Source organism: Phalangium opilio, unplaced genomic scaffold, assembly GCF_054372755.1.
Source record: "Phalangium opilio isolate 3A_F unplaced genomic scaffold, DU_Popi_V2 ptg000046l_1, whole genome shotgun sequence".
In the NCBI taxonomy this organism is placed as follows: domain Eukaryota; kingdom Metazoa; phylum Arthropoda; class Arachnida; order Opiliones; family Phalangiidae; genus Phalangium; species Phalangium opilio.
The window spans coordinates 5590198-5612259 of NW_028324169.1; the positions used below are offsets into that span (position 1 = coordinate 5590198).

Sequence of the window (22062 nt, forward strand, 5' to 3'; positions counted from 1 at the left end):
GTTTGTCACGATCAGGCGAGTGTTGAATCGGTATTAAACACTGCAATTATAAAACTTTTGTATGAATTCAACACTAGTTTGATCATAAAGAACAGACAATACAATGACACCCCCCATAATAAATATATTATTACACCTATTAGTTATACTATTAATTTGTTTAAGTTATTATATATTAACGTAGTTATTGAACAATTGCGTAAATATAGACATTCTTTAATGGATTTAACCTTCACTTTAGAAAAATTTAAAAATAAATTTAGCCTCATTACAAAATCTCCATATCTTCCAAGTATTTTGGAAGATAGACACTTCAAATTAACGTATGATCCTACTTTTAATGTATTTTCAAAAGACGCTATTGATTATTATTATCGTCAAGACTTGGAGCAGATGGAAGAACGTTTTTTAAATTTATTTCCAAATTTTTGGAATCTTTATCGCAGAATTTAATCATGATGTAATCAATACAAATAAACATTGTTTTTAACATTTTATTTCATCTTTTAATTTGTTTTTTACAATGTTGACACACTCCTTTTTTAAAAAAATTCTGATATAAAATCGGCTTAAGTAGAGGAAAAAAACCATAATTGCAACTGATGGGTCCATCGATAACATTCCAAAAATAATTCCTACAGGTACAGTTATGGGAAGGAGAAGTAATAAACCACCTAAACGACCATATTCTTTTGTAACCTCAAAGACACGCTGCGTACAGCATCTATTATTACAATATTCTCTAGTCTTGGGTTTACTTGTGGTTGAAACGTATTTCTCCGTTGGTGGTACATCTCTCCCTGACTCGTCGATAGAACAGTTTATGGGTATGTTGCATGTTGAAAACCCTTTAACAATTGGACATTCCGGGGAATATTTTCGATGCTCCTCATTTACTTTATCATTAGCTTTCCAACTATGTAATGTTATATCGCAATAAAAACATTTAACGGCATCGCCCTTCTTTAAATAATAAAAACCATGTTTCGCAAACTCTGATGGATTTATATTACTAACGGGGTAATCTTTAAAAGTTTCGAGCCGTAGTTTTTCCCAGTTCATTATAGCTTTAAGTTTTGTCACGAACTAATATAATTTTCAATCAGTGTTGCTGATATATCTTACCAATTTTACCTACGTCACACTACACGTGACTCGCATTTTGATACAATAAAATGTTTTAATGACGCGTATGGTGTAATTTTTATATTACAACGAATACTTTGGAACGATCGATCTTCTTTAAACAATAGCTACACTTCGAAGGTCCACGATGTCCGATACAAACCGCTAATATAGGTAAAAGACCCATTAACGCAACCTCCCGACTCATTGTTATCATACCTAAAACTATCCCGAGTGGTATAGTTATTACGGTACTTAGAAGTAATCCTCCTACTATAGAACATTCTTTTACAACCTCATAAAAACGAAGCTTACAACATCTATTGTTACAGTACTCTATCTCTTTAGTACTACCCGAAACGTATTTTTCTGTTGGAGGTACATCCGTTCCGTGATTTATACGAATGTTATCCTCCGCTTGCATTGTCAACAAAGTATCAAACATTTGGTTGAATATCTTCGATACTAACGGGTAATCTTGTTTCGAGCCGTAGTTTTTTTCCAGTTCCTTATAGCTTTACGTTTTTTCCCGAACTAATATAATTTCAATCACTGTTGTGGATATATCTTAAAAATTTTACCTACGTCACACTGCACGACACTCGCATTTGTTTGACAGGTGTGATTCTGCATTATGCAAATTTTAATCATTTTCGGATCATTTGCATGGTTTAAGGTCGGATCTCTGAATTTTGCAAATTTTGATCATTTTCGGCTAATTTGCATAGTCAAAAGTGGTATTTCTGAATTATGCAAATTTGGATCATTTTCACCTAATTTGCATGGCTAAAAGTGTGGTAACTTACTACTAACGATGACGCAGAAGACATCGAGGAAACAGAGCAAAGTGATGAGGACATGGAGAATACAGACAACAGTGATGAGGACATTAAGAACAGCGACAAGAGCGATGAGCACAGTAACAGTGATGACGACGTTAAGAACAGCGACAAGAGCGATGAGCAGAGTAATAGTGATAAAAATAGTGATGAGGTCCGGAAGAGCGACAACAACAGATACAACATAAGTGATGAGGAACAAAACAGTGATAATATCGACGTGGAAAAGAATATCGACAGCAGCAACAATGAGGCAAGGGTTTCCAATTTTTTTAGGCTTTTTAAATTTTTATCTTTATAAATATCATTTTAATTTTTCTTATTTGAATACGTTGAATGAGGTTGGTTTGTAAATATTTTCTATAGCGTTTTATACATAAAGGCCCTTCAATATGATACATACAAGAAATTCTATATATTGAAATTTTGCCTAAATATAAGGTAATTTTCCTACATTTCACGATGAAATTTTCTATAATTCCTTTAAAGGATTTCAAAATTATCCGTCGTCACCCTGAGGCAGCCACTGATACCACTGACAAGACAGGAAATGTTGATATTGAAAACAGTGAAGAGGACATCAGTGACAAAAGCGACGACCAGAAACAAAAAATCTCTCAGAAAATTGAAAAGAACATAAGTACCAAATTTGACGACAATTTTATGGGCTCAGTTAAAGAACCCTTGAAAACCAAGGTCAGGGGAAAACCAAAAGGAGTTTTCAACACTGTCATAGGGCTAAAGAAAAAGTTACCCGCTAAGAGCTATATTGCCGAAGAGTCACCAATTCATGTAAAATCCAACCGAAGATCAATAACGCCAATAAGTGTTGAGATGGAACCAATGCACGTTCCTGTAATTCACTACGACAAATCCGATGTTTGGTTAAGTGAGCCAATTACTTTGACAAAGGAACATGAAAAAGGAATTCTGTCTAAGGGCGAAGAAATGCATGTTGAAGTTATCAACGCCATTCAAATAATTCTGAAAAAAAACATATCCTTATGTTTCTGCGGGCCTCGAAATGCTCAACAAATTGAACGTAGACGTTGGATCCAACCCCATTCCGTATATTGTGAACAATATACCCAATACAGGATACATGGTTCAAATGTACTACGTACAACACCACTTCTTTTGTGTAGCAGGATTTTATGATGATGAGTTGGCAGAGATTTCGGTATATGATTCTTTGAACAATAAGTGTCGCTTAAAAAAAATTGTCTCACTTTTAAGTGCACAGTTTAAGAACACCAACGTAACGCGAATCCAGTTGAAATTTGTAGAGGTTACGTTTCAAAATGACAACGAGTGTGGAGCCCATGCTGTGGCAAATGCTATCAATTGCTGCATGAACATAAATCCCGGATCGGTGAGATTCGATACATCCCAAGGGGTTATGAGGAAATTTTTACATGGTATTCTGGAGCAAGGCAAAATTTCTCCCTTCCCAACTACCACCCGAAAACCACATGAAATAAAAGTGTATCATGAAATCACACACAAACTCGTGTATTGCGTTTGTCGGAAAATTTTCACTGGAAGAATGGTACAGTGCGACAAGTGTCACGAATGGTTTCATGTTAAATGTCTATCTCGGGAGAAGTATCCAAAAAAAACGAAGGCTGGATATGCGAGTTTAAATGCGAAGTGGAACTCGTAAATATATCTTAAAATTAATACTCTGTTTTCTTTACTGTTTTCAAAATATTTCTGTAAGCATTTAAGACTGTAACACGGTCTTTGGTCTTTTTTTTTCTTTTTAACTAGTGAAGATTTGTATTTTGGCTCAAGATAAAAACAATTTAAACTGCAAATATCTGTTTATGTAATATGTGTTTTCTAAAATTACCAAAGATAATTATATATCTCTATTTGTTATACTGGTAACCAACCTACCTACCTATTTATAACCATTTTACTTTAATAGTGTCCCAAAAACCATTTTAAAAATAACTTTTATAATGAATAAGACACGAAAACGTTTCCGTAATAGCTACGTGAATTAGAGAGAGAAAAGCTCCAATTACAACAATCCCCAAAGGCCATTAAGCCCGTCAAAAAGTGTTAGCATAAGTTTATCAGATGTGTTCCATAAGTATAACATTACCTAAACTATATAATGCTATAGAGAATGCTAGTTTGAGAACGACAAGCGAGATTAGAATACACTCGGTTTTACAGTCAATCTTCCTATTTAATCTGTAAGAAACCTATGACAGCAACTCACAAGGCGTCGCTTTAAGAGAATCTATGACGTTTTACTTACGTCACTTCCCGACAAGCTCTCAGTTATCAGTGACAAACTTATGGAACATATCTCATAAACTTATGGTATTGGCGAACTAGTAAACAAAATAGGTTTAAACTCATGGACGTTATTCCCCAAAGGTTTTAAACATTTATCGGCGCATTTTTCAAGAGGTTGCCTTCTTGAAAAACGGTTATTACCGAGTAACATAACTTGAAAACTAGTTTCAGATTTCTAGATACACATCCATTAGTAACATGGCGTCACGAAAAGAGCTCCTTACATCGTCACTCGTTTAAAAAACTGGTGAATTAGATTGTGAATTTACTTTAAAGGGACTCCAAAAAAGGTACGGGGTGCTGATAGAGTTAGACTTATATTGTGGACTTATGTGCTTACACATGTCATAAACTTTCGTCCGGACATTTAGTATTAGTAAAATGTTACCGAAATCTTTGGCTCTTTTCACTCTCTCTTTATAAAGACTTACTTAGCCCGTCATGACAATATTGGAATTTTTCGGGCAACCATTATAAATGTTGACGGCATATCAACCCCAAAGGCCATGATGAACTTCTATAGGATGTAGCGAAACAGTATTCTATAAGTTGAAGGGTACGGACGTTATTCCGTTTTGGAAGATGTTTTTACATTTCTGGGTGCCATTTTTATGATGACCCTGGATTGCTTAAAGGGATGTACAATCCGTTATGTAGGGGCGGGGCCTATATCATATATCAAGTTTATCTTCTATCAAATACACTTTGAAATATTGTTCTTGCTAAGCCCCTATGTAACGCAATTATGATCCCTTTAAAATGTCCTTGCAAAGTTTCAGCTCCCTATGTAAAGAAGTTTGGGCCGAGAGTTCAATATTAGTCAGGAATTTTTCCTTACAGCCGCAAAACGTTTCTTAACGATTTTGTTGTTCTTTTAAAAGTCGAAATGCATTATTAAATGGTTATGTGGCTATTTCATTCTCCCTTTAATCAGCACGATAAAAGTGCGTGATCCGGTGGGCTATCATTCGGGGGTAAATAGCCTTGGCCGCGCGGAACGTTCTATTTGCCCCCGAAAATTCAAAGCCCCGATTTTCGGGGGCAAATAGCAATCGCCGCGCGGCCAAGGCTATTTGCCCCCGAAAATCGGGGCTTCGTTGTTTTCAGGGGTAAATAGCAGGCAGCCGCATCAAGGCTATTTAGCCCCGAAAATAGGGGTTCAGATTTTCGGGGGTAAATAGTGTTGGCCGCGCGGCGATTTCTATTTACCCCCGTAAATATAGGAGCCCCGATTTTCGGGGGTAAATAGCCTTGGCCGCGCGGAGTGTGCTATTTACCCCCGAAAATCGGGGCTTTGAATATTCGGGGGCAAATAGCACACCCCGCGCGGCTAAGGCTATTTAGCCCTGATTTTCGGGGCTAAATAGTGTCCCAAGCAGTTCTGAACTATTTAGCCCCAAAAATCGGGGCTAAATAGCGTGACACTATTTGCCCCCGATTTTCGGGGCAAAATAGCAACGGCCTTAAAATTACTGTTGAAAATAAGGTAATGTAGACTTATGGTAGAACAAAATATGTTTTATTTGCTTATCGTTATCTCAAGATGTTTTTTAATGTATCAAACTGTTAGTTATGTTTTAAAACTTTGTATTTATACCCTAGGAAATTTCTAAAACACTTACTTCTTGTTCAGACGTTATAATGTTAAATTTATAAATCAGTTACCACTTTCTATACCTCGTCTTTTTTTGGATGCTTTGCTAAGGGGAGCATAACTCTAACAGGTTATGGGCCCAGCACGCTTCCACTGCACCAAGTAGAAGTATTTTGTGGAGTGTGCGTTTGGACCGTCTCTGATTCCTGTTTCGTAAAAGATGGATGGTCTTCTTCGTAGCGAGATAGATAAGCTAAGTGGTCCAGAGAACTGTAGGAGCTGGAAACGTCAAGTCAGCGATGCCCTTACGATTCGAGATGTCATTGGCGTCACAGAAAAAACAACGTATAGGTTTTGAGCAGATCCAATTGATTTAAACATGTTGAAAATCTAAACCCCTATATTTGACGTGCGAAAACTAAACACCAACTAGTACCAACGGGTGTAGTAGCTTAACATATAAAAACTAAACACAACAGCGCAATGAAAGCCTTTAAAACACGTTTAAAATCTAAACTTATCGCAAAGTGGGCATAAACCGAAACGCCATGGTTTAAACGTGTTCAAAACCTACTCTAGGTATATAGGATATAAACATATTGACGTCGTGTGGTTAACTCGAGCACCTGAGGAAGAATAATTAATATTTTATTTGGTGAATCGGTTTAAAACCTCTTCTCATGCCGAGAGGCCAAGGTTCAGATATTTGGGAGTGGTGTACAGTACATTCATTCGCTGGTGCTTGACGCGTCAAAAGTCAGAATTTGCTCACAAAAAAGCCATATTAGGACTTGGCCCATATTTGGTAAATACAATTTTAATATTATATTAGTTAGGTTTATAATATAACTGGGTTTAATTTTGAGTTATGACTTCTGATTTTAGAAAAAGTTTTGCTCAATAAACGGTTTGACTCACGCTAAAATTGCCTTCAAAAATGTTTCAGTGTCATTTTTGTTGTGAACTGTAAGTTTCGATCAGAGGTTTGGTAATTATAACCGATCAAAATATATATGTTATTTTCGTGTACCACCGTAAAAACATCAAACTGGGGGGTTTTCTATTAAAAATCAAGATGATTCTAAACTTGCAAATGAGTGTATAGAATTTGTTTACACTTGTTATCAAGCCTTTGTAATTACCAGGGACCGGTGAGTTTTACGTTTTTGCTAAGGGACAACCACGTTGACTGTTTTACCATTACCAGGGTACTTATATTTGTATATTGATAAAAGGCCAAAAACATACAGGAGAGAGACGGCTTTTTACCTCTCTGAATGACTATGTCACGGAAAGGTTCTAATTTCGACGTTTTTGTCTGTCCTTTCACCCCAGGGGACCGCGTTAGCAGTTTGCTAATCGGAGCAAATGTGTTCTCCCGAAAATTTAGAAAATTGTATCCTTCTTACACTGGCATTTACTCCATTGTCTCTCTGACACCACTATTTTCTGGTCTTTTGTCCATCCCACATGGACACCAGTCTATACATACTGGCTTCTATATCCATCATCATCGTTACCGTAAAGATGTACGCGGAGATCGACTAGGGTTACGAGAAACGTCTAGCCTCCCTATGGTAGGGCTTCCTCCATATTTTCACGCAGTTGCGCTGTTCTCACCTATAGATGCGATTTGGAACCTTTATATACTACCAGAAAAGAGATGAGACTAGAAGTGAAGGGCTCTAGCATTGATAGTAGATCCTGGCACTAGTGAACAAATTTGAGGATTTTTTGCCGCTTCCCACGCGGCTACACTACTGTGAAAAAAATTGGTCGAGTTCCAAAAACATTTCCTACCCCCTTCCCCTCAACCTAAAGCGGCCGAACACGGACGCGGCTCCTTGAATCTAGTTCGGCCTTCTACCACCGCGAGCGTCTCACGTTTGGCAGGGAAAATTCAGAAACCGCTACTAGAGGGCCAACCGTTCGTGTGTTATCAAGAATATTCACTTTCGCCGAGTGAAGAATTTGGTTAGCTCAGTACTTCTGGTCTCATCTCACTTCTGATACTACCTATTTGAGTAAGGCACAGCAACAGGCGTATCCTTCATTTCAAACGTCAATATTTGTCAAGTCTCTCAAGAATGATTAATTGTTCTTTTTTAAAACGATGTAACTCTCAAAAAGGCGAATAACTAACGAAGAAAATGTTTAATATTAATTATATTTATTTTAGTATTTAAGATAATCTTGTTTCTTAAATCAAAATTGATATGAAGAGTTTAAAAGCAGTCTATGTGAATATCTTTGTGTATCCGTCCGTTTTTACACTAGTGCATCGCGTTAGCAGTTCGCCTCGTGTAAAGAAATCCTACAAAACCTTAATATTTTCATTTTTCATAATTTTGAGGTAGAATATAATATTTTCATTTTTCATAATTTTGAGGTAAAATATAGATATATTTTTCGTAATTTCGATGCCTTTAGTAGTTTTGTAGTTTTAATGATTCGTTCAATTTTGATATTCCAAGAATAATTTTTATGTTATTATTTGAAATAGTTGTTTATATAATACTTAAGCTATACAACAGCTCTATATAGAATAAACCTTCCTAACAGATTACAAGAACGTCAAGTCTTAAATTCTGTCGTACCAATTTAGTTTGATATGTTAAAAGGCCTAATGAACCAAAAGGTAAGCAACGGGTTTGGTTTTTCGTTTATGTAGTGAATAGCCAATATCGGTTCAGATTGAGCTGAAAATTAAATACTCTTATTAATAATCAGGTTTTGATTTTAGAATAAAGCATCATGGTGGAATTCAGATCAGTGAAAGGTCTGATCGTAATCAGGTTAGAGCTGTGAAGATTTCATACTGTTCGCGTTGCGCATTCACTTTCAGTGCGTGTAGCCACAAATAAGCTGTGTTGTTTCGTCATGTTGGCAAACTAAAGAACTTGTACTATTTAATACTACATACTTTTAAAACCTAAACGTTTGGCAAAAGGATGTGTTTAAAACCTAAACGTTAGACAAAAGGATGCGTTTAAAAGCTAAACTTATAAAAGTTCAGCATGTTTAAAACGTAAACGATTGAAATTATATGTATTTAAAACCGAAACGTCGGAAAGCCACATGCGTGTAAAACATAAACGTTGGAAAACTACATGCGTGTAAAACATAAACATTCTCAATCTAAACGCGTTTGAAACATAAACGTTTTCAATCTAAACGCGTTTAAAACATAAACGTTTTCAATCGAAACGCGTTTGAAACATAAACGTCTTCTATCTAAATGCGTTTGAAACACATACGTTTTCAATCTATGCGCGTTCGAAACGTAAATATTTTCAAACTATACGCGTTTGAAAAATAAAAATTTCAGAACTAAACGCGTATAGGCTGGGCTCGTGCTTAAAAAGGCTTAGCATTTTCCCGTTTAGGAAAACGTTTAGAATTTAAACATTGTTTTTCTGTGCATTTTTGAGTAACTAGCGTCTTAAAGGCCGAATCAAATTAGAATAAAATGTTACGTACATGTCGGTGTAGTTACTTCGCACGTGTCTACAATTACGTTAAAGATTCGGGGGTTTAATTTGAAAATTGTTTAGTTTCATCGAAAATTGTTAATTACGTCTTGATTTCTTAGAACATTTTCATTTAGAATCCTGGTTCAAGTTTTATATTAAAATCTGTAATTAATTTTTGCAGGGATTTGGAGGTCAAATGAACTTTTTTGGAGTCTGGATTGACGCGGATTTACATTGGGGTCATTCCTCTTCACAATGTATAAGGTACAACAGCGATACATTATCTATAAAGCAGAAATTTCAAATAGATTCCCTCGAGGTTTGGGGAGTTGGACCGAGAGTCCATGATGATGATAAAAGGTGACAAATTATTCCTGAATTTGTTAAATGTGAAGGTCGATATTTTGGAAAAGGTGTCAAAGTATTCCTGTATTTGATAAAAATGTGAAGGACGATATTTTGGAAAAAGTGTCATTATTCCTGAATTTGATAAATGTGAAGGACGATATTTTGGAAAAGGTGTTTACATTTATCAAATTGCGGAAAAATAAGCACTCCTTCCAAAATATAGTTGCAATGACTATTAAAGTCTTGATGTTGACGTTTTCTAATTGCCCAATAGTTTGTCGTCTTTATCAAAATATTGCTGAAATAACTAGACGCCTTTTCTAAAATATTAATGTTGACATTTGCTAATTGCCCATTAATTTGTCGCCTTTTCCAAAATATTATTGAAATAAATTGACGCCTTTTCCAAAATATAGTTGAAAAAATTGACGTCTCTTCCAAAATATTGTTGAAATATATACGCGTCTTTTCCAAAATATGGATTTATATACACGCCTTTTCCAAAATATTGTTAATATACGCGTCTTTTCCAAAATATTGTTGAAATATATACGCGTCTTTTCCAAAATATTGATTTATATACACGCCTTGAAATAAATTGACGCCTTTTCCAAAATATTGTTTAAATATATACGCGTCTTTTCCAAAATATTCTTGAAATATATACGCGTCTTTTCCATAATATTGTTGAAATATATACGCGTCTTTTCCAAAATATTGTTGAAATATATACGAGTCTTTTTCAAAATATTTTTAAAATATATACGCGTCTTTTACAAAATATTGTTGAAATTTATACGCGTCTTTTCCAAAATATTGTTGAAATATATGTGCGTCTTTTCCAAAATATTGTTGAAATATATACGCGTCTTTTCCAAAATATTGATTTATATACACGCCTTTTCCAAAATATTGATTTATATACACACCTTTTCCAAAATATTGATTTATATACACGCCTTTTCCAAAATATTGATTTATATACACGCCTTTTCCAAAATATTGTTGAAATATTTACGCGTCTTTTCCAAAATATTGTTAAAATATATTCGCTTATTTTCCAAAATATTGTTAAAATATATTCGCTTATTTTCCAAAATATTGTTAAAATATATTCGCTTATTTTCCAAAATATTGTTGAAATAATATTCGCTTATTTTCCAAAATATTGTTAAAATATATTCGCTTATTTTCCAAAATATTGTTAAAATATATTCGCTTATTTTCCAAAATATTGTTGAAATAAATTGACGTTTTTTCCAAAATATTGTTGAAATATACACGCGTCTTTTCCAAAATATTGTTGAAATATATACGCGTCTTTTCCAAAATATTATTGAAATATATACGCTTCTTTTCCAAAATATTGTTGCAAAATATATACGCTTCTTTTCTAATATATTGTTGCAAAATATACACGCGTTTTCCAAAATATTTTTAAAATATATACGCGTCTTTTCCAAAATATTTTTAAAATATATACGCGTCTTTTCCAAAATATTTTTAAAATATATACGCGTCTTTTCCAAAATATTTTTAAAATATATACGCGTCTTTTCCAAAATATTTTTAAAATATATACGCGTCTTTTCCAAAATATTTTTAAAATATATACGCGTCTTTTCGAAAATATTGTAATTGTTGAAATATATACGCGTCTTTTCCAAAATATTTTTAAAATATATACGCGTCTTTTCGAAAATATTGTAATTGTTGAAATATATACGCGTCTTTTCCAAAATATTTTTAAAATATTTACGTGTCTTTTCCAAAATATTTTTAAAATATATACGCGTCTTTTCCAAAATATTTTTAAAACATATTCGCTTATTTTCCAAAATATTGTTAAAATATATTCGCTTATTTTCCAAAATATTGTTGAAATAAATTGACGTTTTTTCCAAAATATTGTTGAAATAAATTGACGTTTTTTCCAAAATATTGTTGAAATAAATTGACGTTTTTTCCAAAATATTGTAGAAATATATACGCGTCTTTTCCAAAATATTGTTGAAATATATACACGCCTTTTCCAAAATATTGTTGAAATATATACACGCCTTTTCCAAAATATTGTTGAAATATATACGCGTCTTTTCCAAAATATTTTTAAAATATATACGCGTCTTTTCCAAAATATTTTTAAAATATATACGCGTCTTTTCCAAAATATTTTTAAAATATATACGCGTCTTTTCCAAAATATTTTTAAAATATATACGCGTCTTTTCGAAAATATTGTAATTGTTGAAATATATACGCGTCTTTTCCAAAATATTTTTAAAATATATACACGCCTTTTCCAAAATCTTGTTGAAATATATACGCGTCTTTTCCAAAATATTTTTAAAATATATACGCGTCTTTTCCAAAATATTTTTAAAATATATACGCGTCTTTTCGAAAATATTGTAATTGTTGAAATATATACGCGTCTTTTCCAAAATATTTTTAAAATATATACGCGTCTTTTCCAAAATATTTTTAAAATATATACGCGTCTTTTTCAAAATATTTTTAAAATATATACGCGTCTTTTCCAAAATATTTTTAAAATATATACGCGTCTTTTCCAAAATATTTTTAAAATATATACGCGTCTTTTCCAAAATATTTTTAAAATATATACGCGTCTTTTCCAAAATATTGTAATTGTTGAAATATATACGCGTCTTTTCCGAAATATTGTTGAAATATTAACGCATATTTTCCGAAATATTGTTGAAATATATACGCGTCTTTTCCGAAATATTGTAGAAATAAATCTACGCCTTTTCCAAAATATCGATGTTGACATTTGCTAATTTCCCTATAATTTGACAACTTTTCCAAAACATTGTTGCAATATCTCTACGCCTTTTATTTAAAATTTTTTTACAAAAAATCAAATTCACCAAGGATTTGACACATTTTCCCAAAATACTTCCATTCACATTTGACAAATACCACAATGATTTGACAAATTTTTGAAAATTTACCGTTATCAATTATCGAATTACCAAAAAATTCAACGCCTTTCTTTTTTGTCGCATTTATATTTCCGTCCTTTTGTCAGAAATAAACGGTTTCCGCAAGCTTGAAAAATTCTATAGCTATAACCCCGGCGCGAGTCCCTCAATTTCTTATGGTCCCCCGGCTTATTTTGTAAGATTGTGTGCAGAATGCGTTAAGCGAATAGCGTTTTCAATGGCGGTAAGTGCAAGGATTTTAAAATTTTGGAAAATTTTTTGACCAACTTGCGGCAGCCGAATAATTTTTATCTATTTTTTTCGGACTCCTCACAGTCTAATTAACTAGAAACCATTGTTAGTTGGATGGGTCACGTAAAGTGCGATACTAGCAAAAGGGCAGTTTTGGAAAGAAAAATATGGAAGACCATGGTAGTTACAATTGTACCCCTGGCGTAACCTCAAAGAAGGTTCGACTACAATGTAACTACTACGGTCTGAAGGGTTAAATTTCGGCAGTCTGTGCTAATCATTTTGAACGACATTTAAAGGTACGTTGATTTCAAAATTTAACTTAGACTGGTGTTGTGTGGTTTTAATGCATATAAAGATTTTAATATTAAAAAGCGCTGTGAAATTTCAAATGACATAATAGTAAATGGTAATTTTGTAGCTTCAAATCAACCCCTCGCAATAATCCGTCCGATTACATTAAAGCTTACAGTTGAATGCATTTTAGTTTTGCGTGACGTTAATGAATTTAAAAAATATAAGTTAAAAGAAATGTCCATTGACTGCTTTTACAACGGCAAACTGTTTTGCAATATTTTTCTCATGAGAATGTTTTGCAGAACGTGCATCCCGGCGGAGTGTTACGAGAAAAGGACGTTAAGAGGGCCACCGAAGGCTGGATTGAATCCAACCAAGTTAAGAATGTTAAAAAAGTGAAAATAACACACCCGGACAAGTTGGCCTACAAAAAAGCAGTGGTGGACCTAATTGCTTTGGATGGACTACCTTTTAACGAAGTTGAAGGTAAATGTTTCATTACGTTTATGAGCACCGTTGCGCCACACCTGACTGTGCAGTCGGGAAGAACTGTGGTGAAGGATTTAGAGAACCACGTCACCAAAATAAGGCCAAAAATTATAGTAAGAGAATATCTGATTAACTTAATATCAGGTTTAGAATAAAATTTAAAAGTTACACTTATAATTTTTTCGCGAAGGCTCTACTTAGCCAGGTTGAGGGCAAAAGCCTGCAAATAACTTTGGACTTGTGTATCAGCCGACGACGTCAATCAATCATGGGAGTCAGACGCCAATTTTTGGACAGTGGATATCGCTCCCAGAATATTTTACTTGGCTTTTACCAATTTCCTGGGAAGCACACCGGCGGAGCTATTTTGGAAAAACTGAAGGAAGCTCATCGGGAAGTTGGCATGTCAGACTCGCAGGTATGTATGGAAGCTTACAGTTTAAAACCACAGATCTTAACCAAACTTTTCTAGATTGCGTGCGTGTGCACCGACAACACCAGCAAAATTAGCAACGCGCTGAACATGCAAAATGTGTTCGCAGCCACATGGATTAGTTCGGAAGATTCCGATTCAGAAACAGAAGAAGAACTTGACGAAGGTAAATATATATTTTCCTCACAAATATGCATATATATACAGATTCATATATACATATATATGTATATATATGAACCATATTTCCGTATCTTGTACTATTTGTTTAAAATTTTTATCACTATTAGCGTGGAATCCAATGAGTGCAATACTCGGAAGTAACGAGCCAGACTCGCCAGATGCAGACGCAGATACAGAGCTCGTTGTGCTCAAAGACGAGACTTGGGAACGGTGCATCGCCCATACGATGCAATTAGTGGTCAATAACTCGATAGCAACGGACGAAAAGGCAAAACATGTACTAGAGAATCTACAAAAGAGGATAAATTATTTCGGAAGTCACCGAAAAGGACGGAACAATTGAAGTCAAAAACTAATGGCCGCGACATTGAACTGGTGGGAGGTGTTCGGTGGAACGCTTTGATCTATGGACTAGAGAGATTCGCAGAGTTGAGTTTATTGTTGATCGTAGTTTTAAGGGAGATTATATAACAAATAATTACGTAGGAAAACATGCTGAAATGCATGCTCGAAGTTTTTGAAAATCCTAAATATGATGTCAAAATTGATTTTACATTTCCAAAAAAGCAGAAGGACTTGGAAAACGCCAAAGACCTGTTGGAATTATTGCTATCGCTAAAAATAGCAACAGACTTTTTCCAAGAAAGTGGCCCAATAGCGTCTAAGGTAATTGGAAAACTCATTACCGTCTTTCAAGACATAAACAACATGGAACCAGAGCCTTTCAAGATTCTGAGAGTTAATTTTCTTTCAAATCTAGAAACTAGATTCAAATCAATCAATCCCAGTGTACATCACGCCATCGCTCCTGGACGCCACTCAAAAACGCTTCTTTTTGACAATAAGTATTTTTAGCCAGCAATTTGCTTACCTCATCACTATTCTTAACCTTTATTAAGCATATCAAACTTGTTTTCCGATTTTTAGACTTCTTTATGATCTTTAACTTATTCGCATGTTCTTTGAATTATGTTTAGGTATTTACACAGCTCCATCCTGGAAAGACGAGTTCACAAACTTCAAATTTGTGGCCCAAACTCGAGCCTTTACTCTGCTGCGGACGTATTTATTGGAAGAAGCTCTAAGTCTTCCAGAAGGCGACGTTAGCTTCGTATTCTCCCTTCAGTCGTCTGAACCTTGGGACTAACAGGGACCAGAGAGGGATAGGCGGCTAGTATAGGCACGGGGTACCCCGATTTTGGATCGAAGGAGGGGCTTAAAGTGGTTCACTAAAGCTGCTACAGCGCAAGTCAGAATTTCAGCTGTGAAGTTCGAGTGTCTGCTAATGTTTTGATTTTGGATTTACGCCTAGGCCTAGAGGGTGTAGAGCGATAGAATGGTGAATTATAAAAAGTGTTGTTATTATCTCTGTAAAACCCATTCAAAGTATGAAAAAGATATTAGATTTTTTAATTTTCCGAAACCAAAATCAAAGAAAGAACTATGTCTCAAATGGATAGAGGCTTGTGGTAATCCTAAATTAACCCTCGCCACTATAAATCAAAGACACTATGTATGCTCCAGACACTTTTTGGGATCAGATTCAAACCCCATAAAAGGATACCTTAATGCCAAGGTATTTATTATTATTGTTGTTGAGGAGGGTACGCGCCCTAGCACCGATGCCAAAGGCATATTGTGCATCCTCATATTCAGGCCTTGAATAGGCCCGTAGCTGCAGCGTAGCGAAGAATTCGCTCCACTGTAACAGAGGAGACCCTCGAGGGTTCCAAAGTATGTGAATCAAAATATTCTAGTCTAAGCGAGGCAAAGCAGTCGTACTCGCAAAGTACGTGAGCGGATGTTTCTTCCTTCTCCTGACACGACCTACAGAGAGGGTCGTCGGCAAAACCCATCAGATGGAGGTGCCTATTAAGCCGACAGTGCCCGGTCAAAAGACCGGTGGCCAGCCTAATATCCCATCTGCTGAGCGAAATTAGGTCTCTGGCACGAGACCTGCAGGGACCATTGACAAAAAGTTTAGTCTGTCTCTGGCCCTCCATGTTATGCCAGAGTTGGTTTTGTATGACAGTCAACCTGTCATGCAGACACCGTTTGACGTGCCTGTAGGGGATGGGGACGGCCGGCTCCGGCCCCAAGAGCTTGGCCTCCGCACGTCTTTTCGCAAATCTATCGGCTTGCTCATTGCCATGATATCCGCTATGCCCTGGCACCCAGTACAACAGAACCCTGTTGCAGGATGCCAGGCGCGCTAGCAGATCAAGGCAGCTGCGCACCATTTGAGAGGTAATCTGACACTGGTTCAGCGCGTTCAGGGCGGCCTGACTGTCAGAATAATTTCTCACAGTCCGTCCGGTATACCCTTTGTTAATGCAGTAATCTGCGCAATAACAGATCGCGGCAATTTCCGCCTGGAACACACTAGCGAAGGTACCCAGGCAAGCAGAAAAGCCGACCCTTGTGGTTTGGCAGAAATAGCCGGCGCCAGCGCCGGAATCAGTCTTGGAACCATCGGTGAACCAAATAGTTTCACCCCCAGTGCCAAGAGGCAGCAGGTTAGTCCACTCTGCCCGACTGGGAAAGTGGATGCTGAAAGGCTTAGTGAAATCAAAACTGGTAACGGTTTTGTCAGAGCACATCGTAAGCGACGGCTCAAGTGCGGCGTACTCCCGAAAGAGCTTCGTATGGCTGTAATCCCAAAGTCTTGGAACCCAGCAGACACTAATGTTGAGCCTGTAGGCTCCCATGACAGCCTCCTCCTCAATGAAGAGATGAAGAGGAAGCATGTCAAGGAGCACCTCCAGGGAAGCAGTTGGGGTCGATCTCATGGCCCCCGTAACACCAATGCAGGCAAGCCTTTGAAGCTTGCGCAGGGCAGCCTGCACCGTCTTAAGCCGGACCCTTGTCCACCAGACTAGTGCCCCGTAAGAAAGTATGGGTCTGATGGAGCCAGTGTACAGCCTTGGGGTTGAGGCCCCAAGTCTGGCCGACAGAGCTCCTGGTCCTCCAGAAGAGCATCTTGGCCTTCTTAATACACCGATCAAGATGCGGCTTCCATGTGAGTCTGCAATGAAAGGTCACCCCCAGGTATTTCACCTCGGAGGACTTTGTCAGGACCTGGCCAAAGAAAGAGATATCATTGAACAGATCCTTAGTATTCTTCCTTGTAAAAGGAACAATGACAGTTTTATCAGGATTAACGGTGAGGTTAACCGCCTGACACCATTGCTCCACGCTAGAGAGAGCAGATCTCATAAGCGCGGTAACAGTATCCGGGAACTTCCCGGTAAAGACTATCGCTACATCGTCCGCATATCCGAAGCAGCTACAGCCCCCAGCATCCCCGAGCCTCCCCAAGAGTTCGTCCACCACCAGGCACTCCACCCTGAGGGCAGCCCCTGCTGGTAGTCACCCCTAGAGAGTCCCCAAGGAGAGACGCCGACACCTCGCGGTCGGTAAGCCTGGACTTAATCCAGCGGCCAAGAGTGTCGTTGATGCCAAATCTCTTGACAGCTTCAGTAATAACCGAGCTAGAGACCTAGTCAAAGGCCCCCTCAATATCGAGGAAGACGGCCAGTGAAATTTCCTGAAACTCGAATGCCCTATCCAGGGAATTCGTAAGGCCGTGAAGGACCGTCTCAGTGGATTTGCCTTTTTGGTAGGCAAATTGTGAAGAAGAGAGAGGAGTTACCGAAAGTACCTCGTCTCTAATGTACCTGTCCACCAGCTTCTCCAGAATTTTGAGGAAGAAGGAGGTCAGGCATATGGGCCTAAATGCCTTCGCCTCGAGATAGGAAGCCTTCCCGGGCTTGGGAATAAAGATGACCCTAGAGCGTTTCCAGTCACGAGGTATGTGACCGAGAGCAATGCAGAGTCTGTAGATCTTGCAAAGCGGAGAGGCGATGTGGTCTAAGCCCTCCTGCTTGTAGGGCTCAAAACAGTTGACAGCCCACCGAAGCTTGGGAATCGTGACAACCTGTCTGGCTACAAGCAAGTCTTCCCTCTTAGCCCTGTGCAGGACAGGGTAGAGAGAGTCGGGGTTTGTTGGATTGATTAAAGTAGAGTCAGGAAAATGGACCTCCAGCATGTTATTGAGAGTCTCAGCCCCAGACTTAGTGTACACACCCTCCTGCAGCTTAATAGTATTAAGCCGATGTGTGTTGTCGTGCGCTAGGATCTTCGTGACCCTAGCCGTGGCAGGGACATTGGAGACTTGCTCACAGAAGGTCCGCCAGGAGTCCTTCTTAGCAGCTCTAATGGCCCTGTTGTAGGTGTTAAGGGAATGCCAAGGTAAGTTAATTTAATATTTTTATTACTTATTGCGTTCTAATTCTTCCGAAATCAAAATAATAGCCAGATTATAATGATGAAAATACGCCAATTGATTTATCAATTTCAAAAAATAAACCACCACAACCATCATCTTCCGTTACTATTCAAAAGTCTGTTAGACCACAGCTATATTTCGCGAAGGACTTTACCTCAGCAAGTATATAAGCTTGATAATGTTGAATTTTTCTTTCAAATTAATCAAAATTAACATACTAACCCTTTTAAGATTTCAACGCTGATTTTTTCGCTAATAACGAAAAAACCCTGCCTGAAAAAACCTGCACTGACATGAAAGACGTGGATCTGGAAGGCGAAAATGTTAAAGAATTTCTTGAAAGCTTGAATCCAAATAAACTATACTTAAGCTCAGATATTATTGTGATCCTAACCACCTTGAGTTCCAAAAATATCAAACACAAGCGCAGCTTCATTATACACGCCAGACAACTTAGGGAAAATAGTCATCTAATTTCGAAACTGATTACACTTTTCTTAAATTTTGAAACGTTTAAGAAATTGAGTTCAGAAATCCAGGAAAAAGTGGTTTTCAATTGGCTTAGAAGATTCATGAACAACATTTTAACGCAATGGGTTTCCTTGAAGCCGGATTTTGTCGATACCAATTTGAAAGTCCGAGAACACCCTGCCATGTCTCTTAAAGAAATTAAGGACAAAGAGGACCAAATTATACATCACATTGCTAATCGCTATGAAGAGCCAACAATATTAGTTTTATTTGAAAATTGCATAGCAAAAGATTCTGGATCCAACCAAAAAACCTTCACAGAGTGGACAACTTTTATTAGTAGGGGTGGACTTTTATCTTTAACCACGAAAGGCTTTCCATTATTTAAAATGCTGGACCAATTTACAAAACCGTTTTATCAAAATGTAAATAAAATCAACTTATCGCAGGATGCTTCTGAAACTAAGAGCCAGAAAGCTATGGTTTTAGCGAGGCTTAAAGAAACTGATGTTTTAAACTTTTGGCATGATGTATGGGGAAATGAAAATGTAGTGCATAGGGAAAAGGCTATGTCATTTGTTTTTGACACATATATCAATTGTTGTGGATCTGCTTTGAGAAACTACACTAAAATAAAATTTGACGAGACCCAGCGCTTAGCTTTGGCGAAGAAAAAAGGGCTGCGAAGGTTACTGAAAGAAAGTTTATCTTGTACATTCAAAGTCAAATGCTACTGCAAGGCTGAAAACAAATAATTTTATTTTAGTCTCAAATTTAAATTTGTGATATGAAATACTAGTGATACATTTGTGATATGAAAATACTAGTGATACATTTGTGATATGAAAATACTAGTGATACATTTGTGATTTGAATATACTACTTATAAATACTGTACTCCTATCTTTCAAGTACATTTTTGTAGAAACAATTTAGTCATGAATATGACTTTCAGAAAGGAATAAATTTTAAATTGAACTAGTTGGTCTGTATTTAGTCGTATTACCCTTTTAGTTTGGTTAATTAAGGGTTTCATTATTTTGAACTTTCTTTCAATAAATCCTATGTGGGATAAATCTGGGTCGATGCATTCCAAAATGTTGTTCTAAGGGATCTTGATTGAAGTTTCCTGTTAACACGAATGGTGCTCCTTTGGTCAAAAGAAATTTGTTTTCTCCAATCACTGAGTAAACTAAGGAGGACTAGTATTATTAACACTTATTAATAAATTTTATTGAATTTAATATGACATAGTACCTGTTGCGTAAATTCCAGCTAATGTTTCTCTGCTAAGTTGCATTTTCTTTTGTTCTTCAGGAGCAACATCAGCCTTCTCCGCTTCATCTTTCCACTCTTTAAGATATCCTAAAAAGTCTTCTTCCAACCACTATTAGCAAGGAAATTTTAAATATTATTATTTAAAACATTGTCATATATTATTTAATTCATACTTTAAAGCGCCAGTCATTAATAGAAGTAAATGGTTCAATATCCGGATTTCTATTTCGTGCTACATTTCTAGAATTCAACATGTCGAAAAATCGGTTGAATATTCTGAGGAAAACTACAGTTTCCGATGCTTTCTCTCCAATTAATTTTTCAACGGCTGCAGCTGCAGTTGCGCTAAGTATTTGAGATGCTAATTTGACTCTCATGGCGTAGAAAGATCCAAGTTCTATGTGATCCAGAGTTAGCTTTGGACAAAGCCTCAGAGCGGATGAAGTATCTTTTAAGAACATTTCTTCAATATGGGCCCATAGCAAATGTTTTCCATTTTTTGTTAAAAGCCGTGTACTGCTGCCAAACCCACTATGAAACAAGCAATTTCGTGTTGTTTTTATAAGGTGAGGTGGGGTCAGAAATATAGAATATATCTCTTGGGTCACTTAGAGGAGCATAAAGATTTTTGGCTTTCTCTATCTGAATCTTCTGACTCTGTACTTAGCTTTATATACTTTTGATTAATTGATGATTTGTCACAGACAACAGTTAGAACTTTGAAACCATTGTTTTCCAATCGCTCGATCGCTTCATCCACGATAGAGTGTAGCTCCTCGGCTTTCATTTCCTTGCAAGGAAAGTAAGCCAGAATATGTTTAAATTTGGTAGTCAACCCATAAACCATTAAGGTCATAACGTGAGAAGCTATTGAAAGTTCTGAAGAACTTCCTCCTGTTTTTTTCTGTTCTTCGGCTTTCAATTTATTTCCAGCGTCATTTAAGTGTGTAAATCCAACAAATTCACCCGTTTTAGCTCGATAAACAAGATCTTCTTTAATTTTCATCTCATCTACAATAAGTGAAAAATATTTCTGATGTTCTTCCAGCGAGTTTAAATCGATCCTTTGTTTCATATCCTTTATCGCCTCTTGTGTAAAGCCACTTTCTGCAGTTAATACAGAGTTATATTCGAAAAGAGTCCTAGGTGCTGGTAGTGGTACGACCTGGCGAAATGCTTCATATGCACAATAAGATTTAGCTTTTAAATATGAACACCATTTTATAATTGCTGGATGCCATTTCTTCGGTGTTTTTTTGCCCTTTTTCAGAAGTTCCATTTGCTGCTTCATTAAAATTAAAAGGAAATTTTCTTTACTACAAAAAGGATTGTCATCAATTATTTGGTCGAAAATATCAGATCTTTTAGTGCTTAGAAATAGTTCAGCTTTACGGCGAAGTTTCCGGATTTCTTTCTTCAAATTCTTAATTTCATCTTTTTTCTTTCTAAACTCGGCATGCTGTGCCTTTTTAGACATCAGTCTAAATACTTTGGGATTTTTCTTCATAGACCTTCTCTTTAGTCTCTTATTCAGTGATTTCCTCAAAATTTTTACATCTGTCTGAGATGGAGGAGCCTTTAAAAAGGCCCTCGCACCTTGTAGAATGCAATGCTTTGGTAAATATATTCACTTGCCCATTTTTTAAATTGAAATCAAACTCTTTTAAATTATTTTCAAACACCCCTGGGCATAGTTTTAAGGTGTCTAGATATTTCAGAAGTTCGCATAACTGT

At 36.5% G+C, this 22062-nt stretch overlaps 2 protein-coding genes across 2 annotated transcripts; one reads left to right on the plus strand and one right to left on the minus strand.

The window, feature by feature from the left end:
* Positions 1-1940: 1940 nt before the first annotated feature.
* Positions 1941-3387, plus strand: LOC149676435 (uncharacterized). Its single transcript, XM_089838772.1, has 2 exons — positions 1941-2217; positions 2454-3387. Exons 1-2 carry the CDS (start codon positions 1984-1986, stop codon positions 3120-3122), a joined length of 903 nt encoding a protein of 300 aa, XP_089694898.1. The 5' UTR covers positions 1941-1983; the 3' UTR covers positions 3123-3387.
* A 16715-nt stretch (positions 3388-20102) lies between these two features.
* Positions 20103-21805, minus strand: LOC149676436 (uncharacterized). The gene is made up of 4 exons (XM_089838737.1): positions 21006-21805; positions 20502-20859; positions 20308-20437; positions 20103-20242 (listed from the first exon to the last, which is right to left on the minus strand). The coding sequence occupies exons 1-4, from the start codon at positions 21803-21805 to the stop codon at positions 20103-20105; spliced, it is 1428 nt and encodes a 475-aa protein (XP_089694863.1).
* Between the last annotated feature and the right edge of the window lie 257 nt (positions 21806-22062).

What these genes read in the sequence shown, in the direction of transcription:
- LOC149676435 (XM_089838772.1), top strand. Translation starts at nt 1,984, where the DNA reads ATGGAGAATACAGACAACAGTGATGAGGACATTAAGAACAGCGACAAG. An exon ending in TCGACAGCAGCAACAATGAG is followed by an intron (nt 2,218 to 2,453) that starts GCAAGGGTTTCC and finishes ATTCCTTTAAAG; the next exon opens with GATTTCAAAATTATCCGTCG.
- LOC149676436 (XM_089838737.1), bottom strand. Translation starts at nt 21,805, where the DNA reads ATGTCTAAAAAGGCACAGCATGCCGAGTTTAGAAAGAAAAAAGATGAA. An exon ending in AAATCATCAATTAATCAAAA is followed by an intron (nt 20,860 to 21,005) that starts GTATATAAAGCT and finishes CTTGTTTCATAG; the next exon opens with TGGGTTTGGCAGCAGTACAC. An exon ending in TTAATGACTGGCGCTTTAAA is followed by an intron (nt 20,438 to 20,501) that starts GTATGAATTAAA and finishes CCTTGCTAATAG; the next exon opens with TGGTTGGAAGAAGACTTTTT.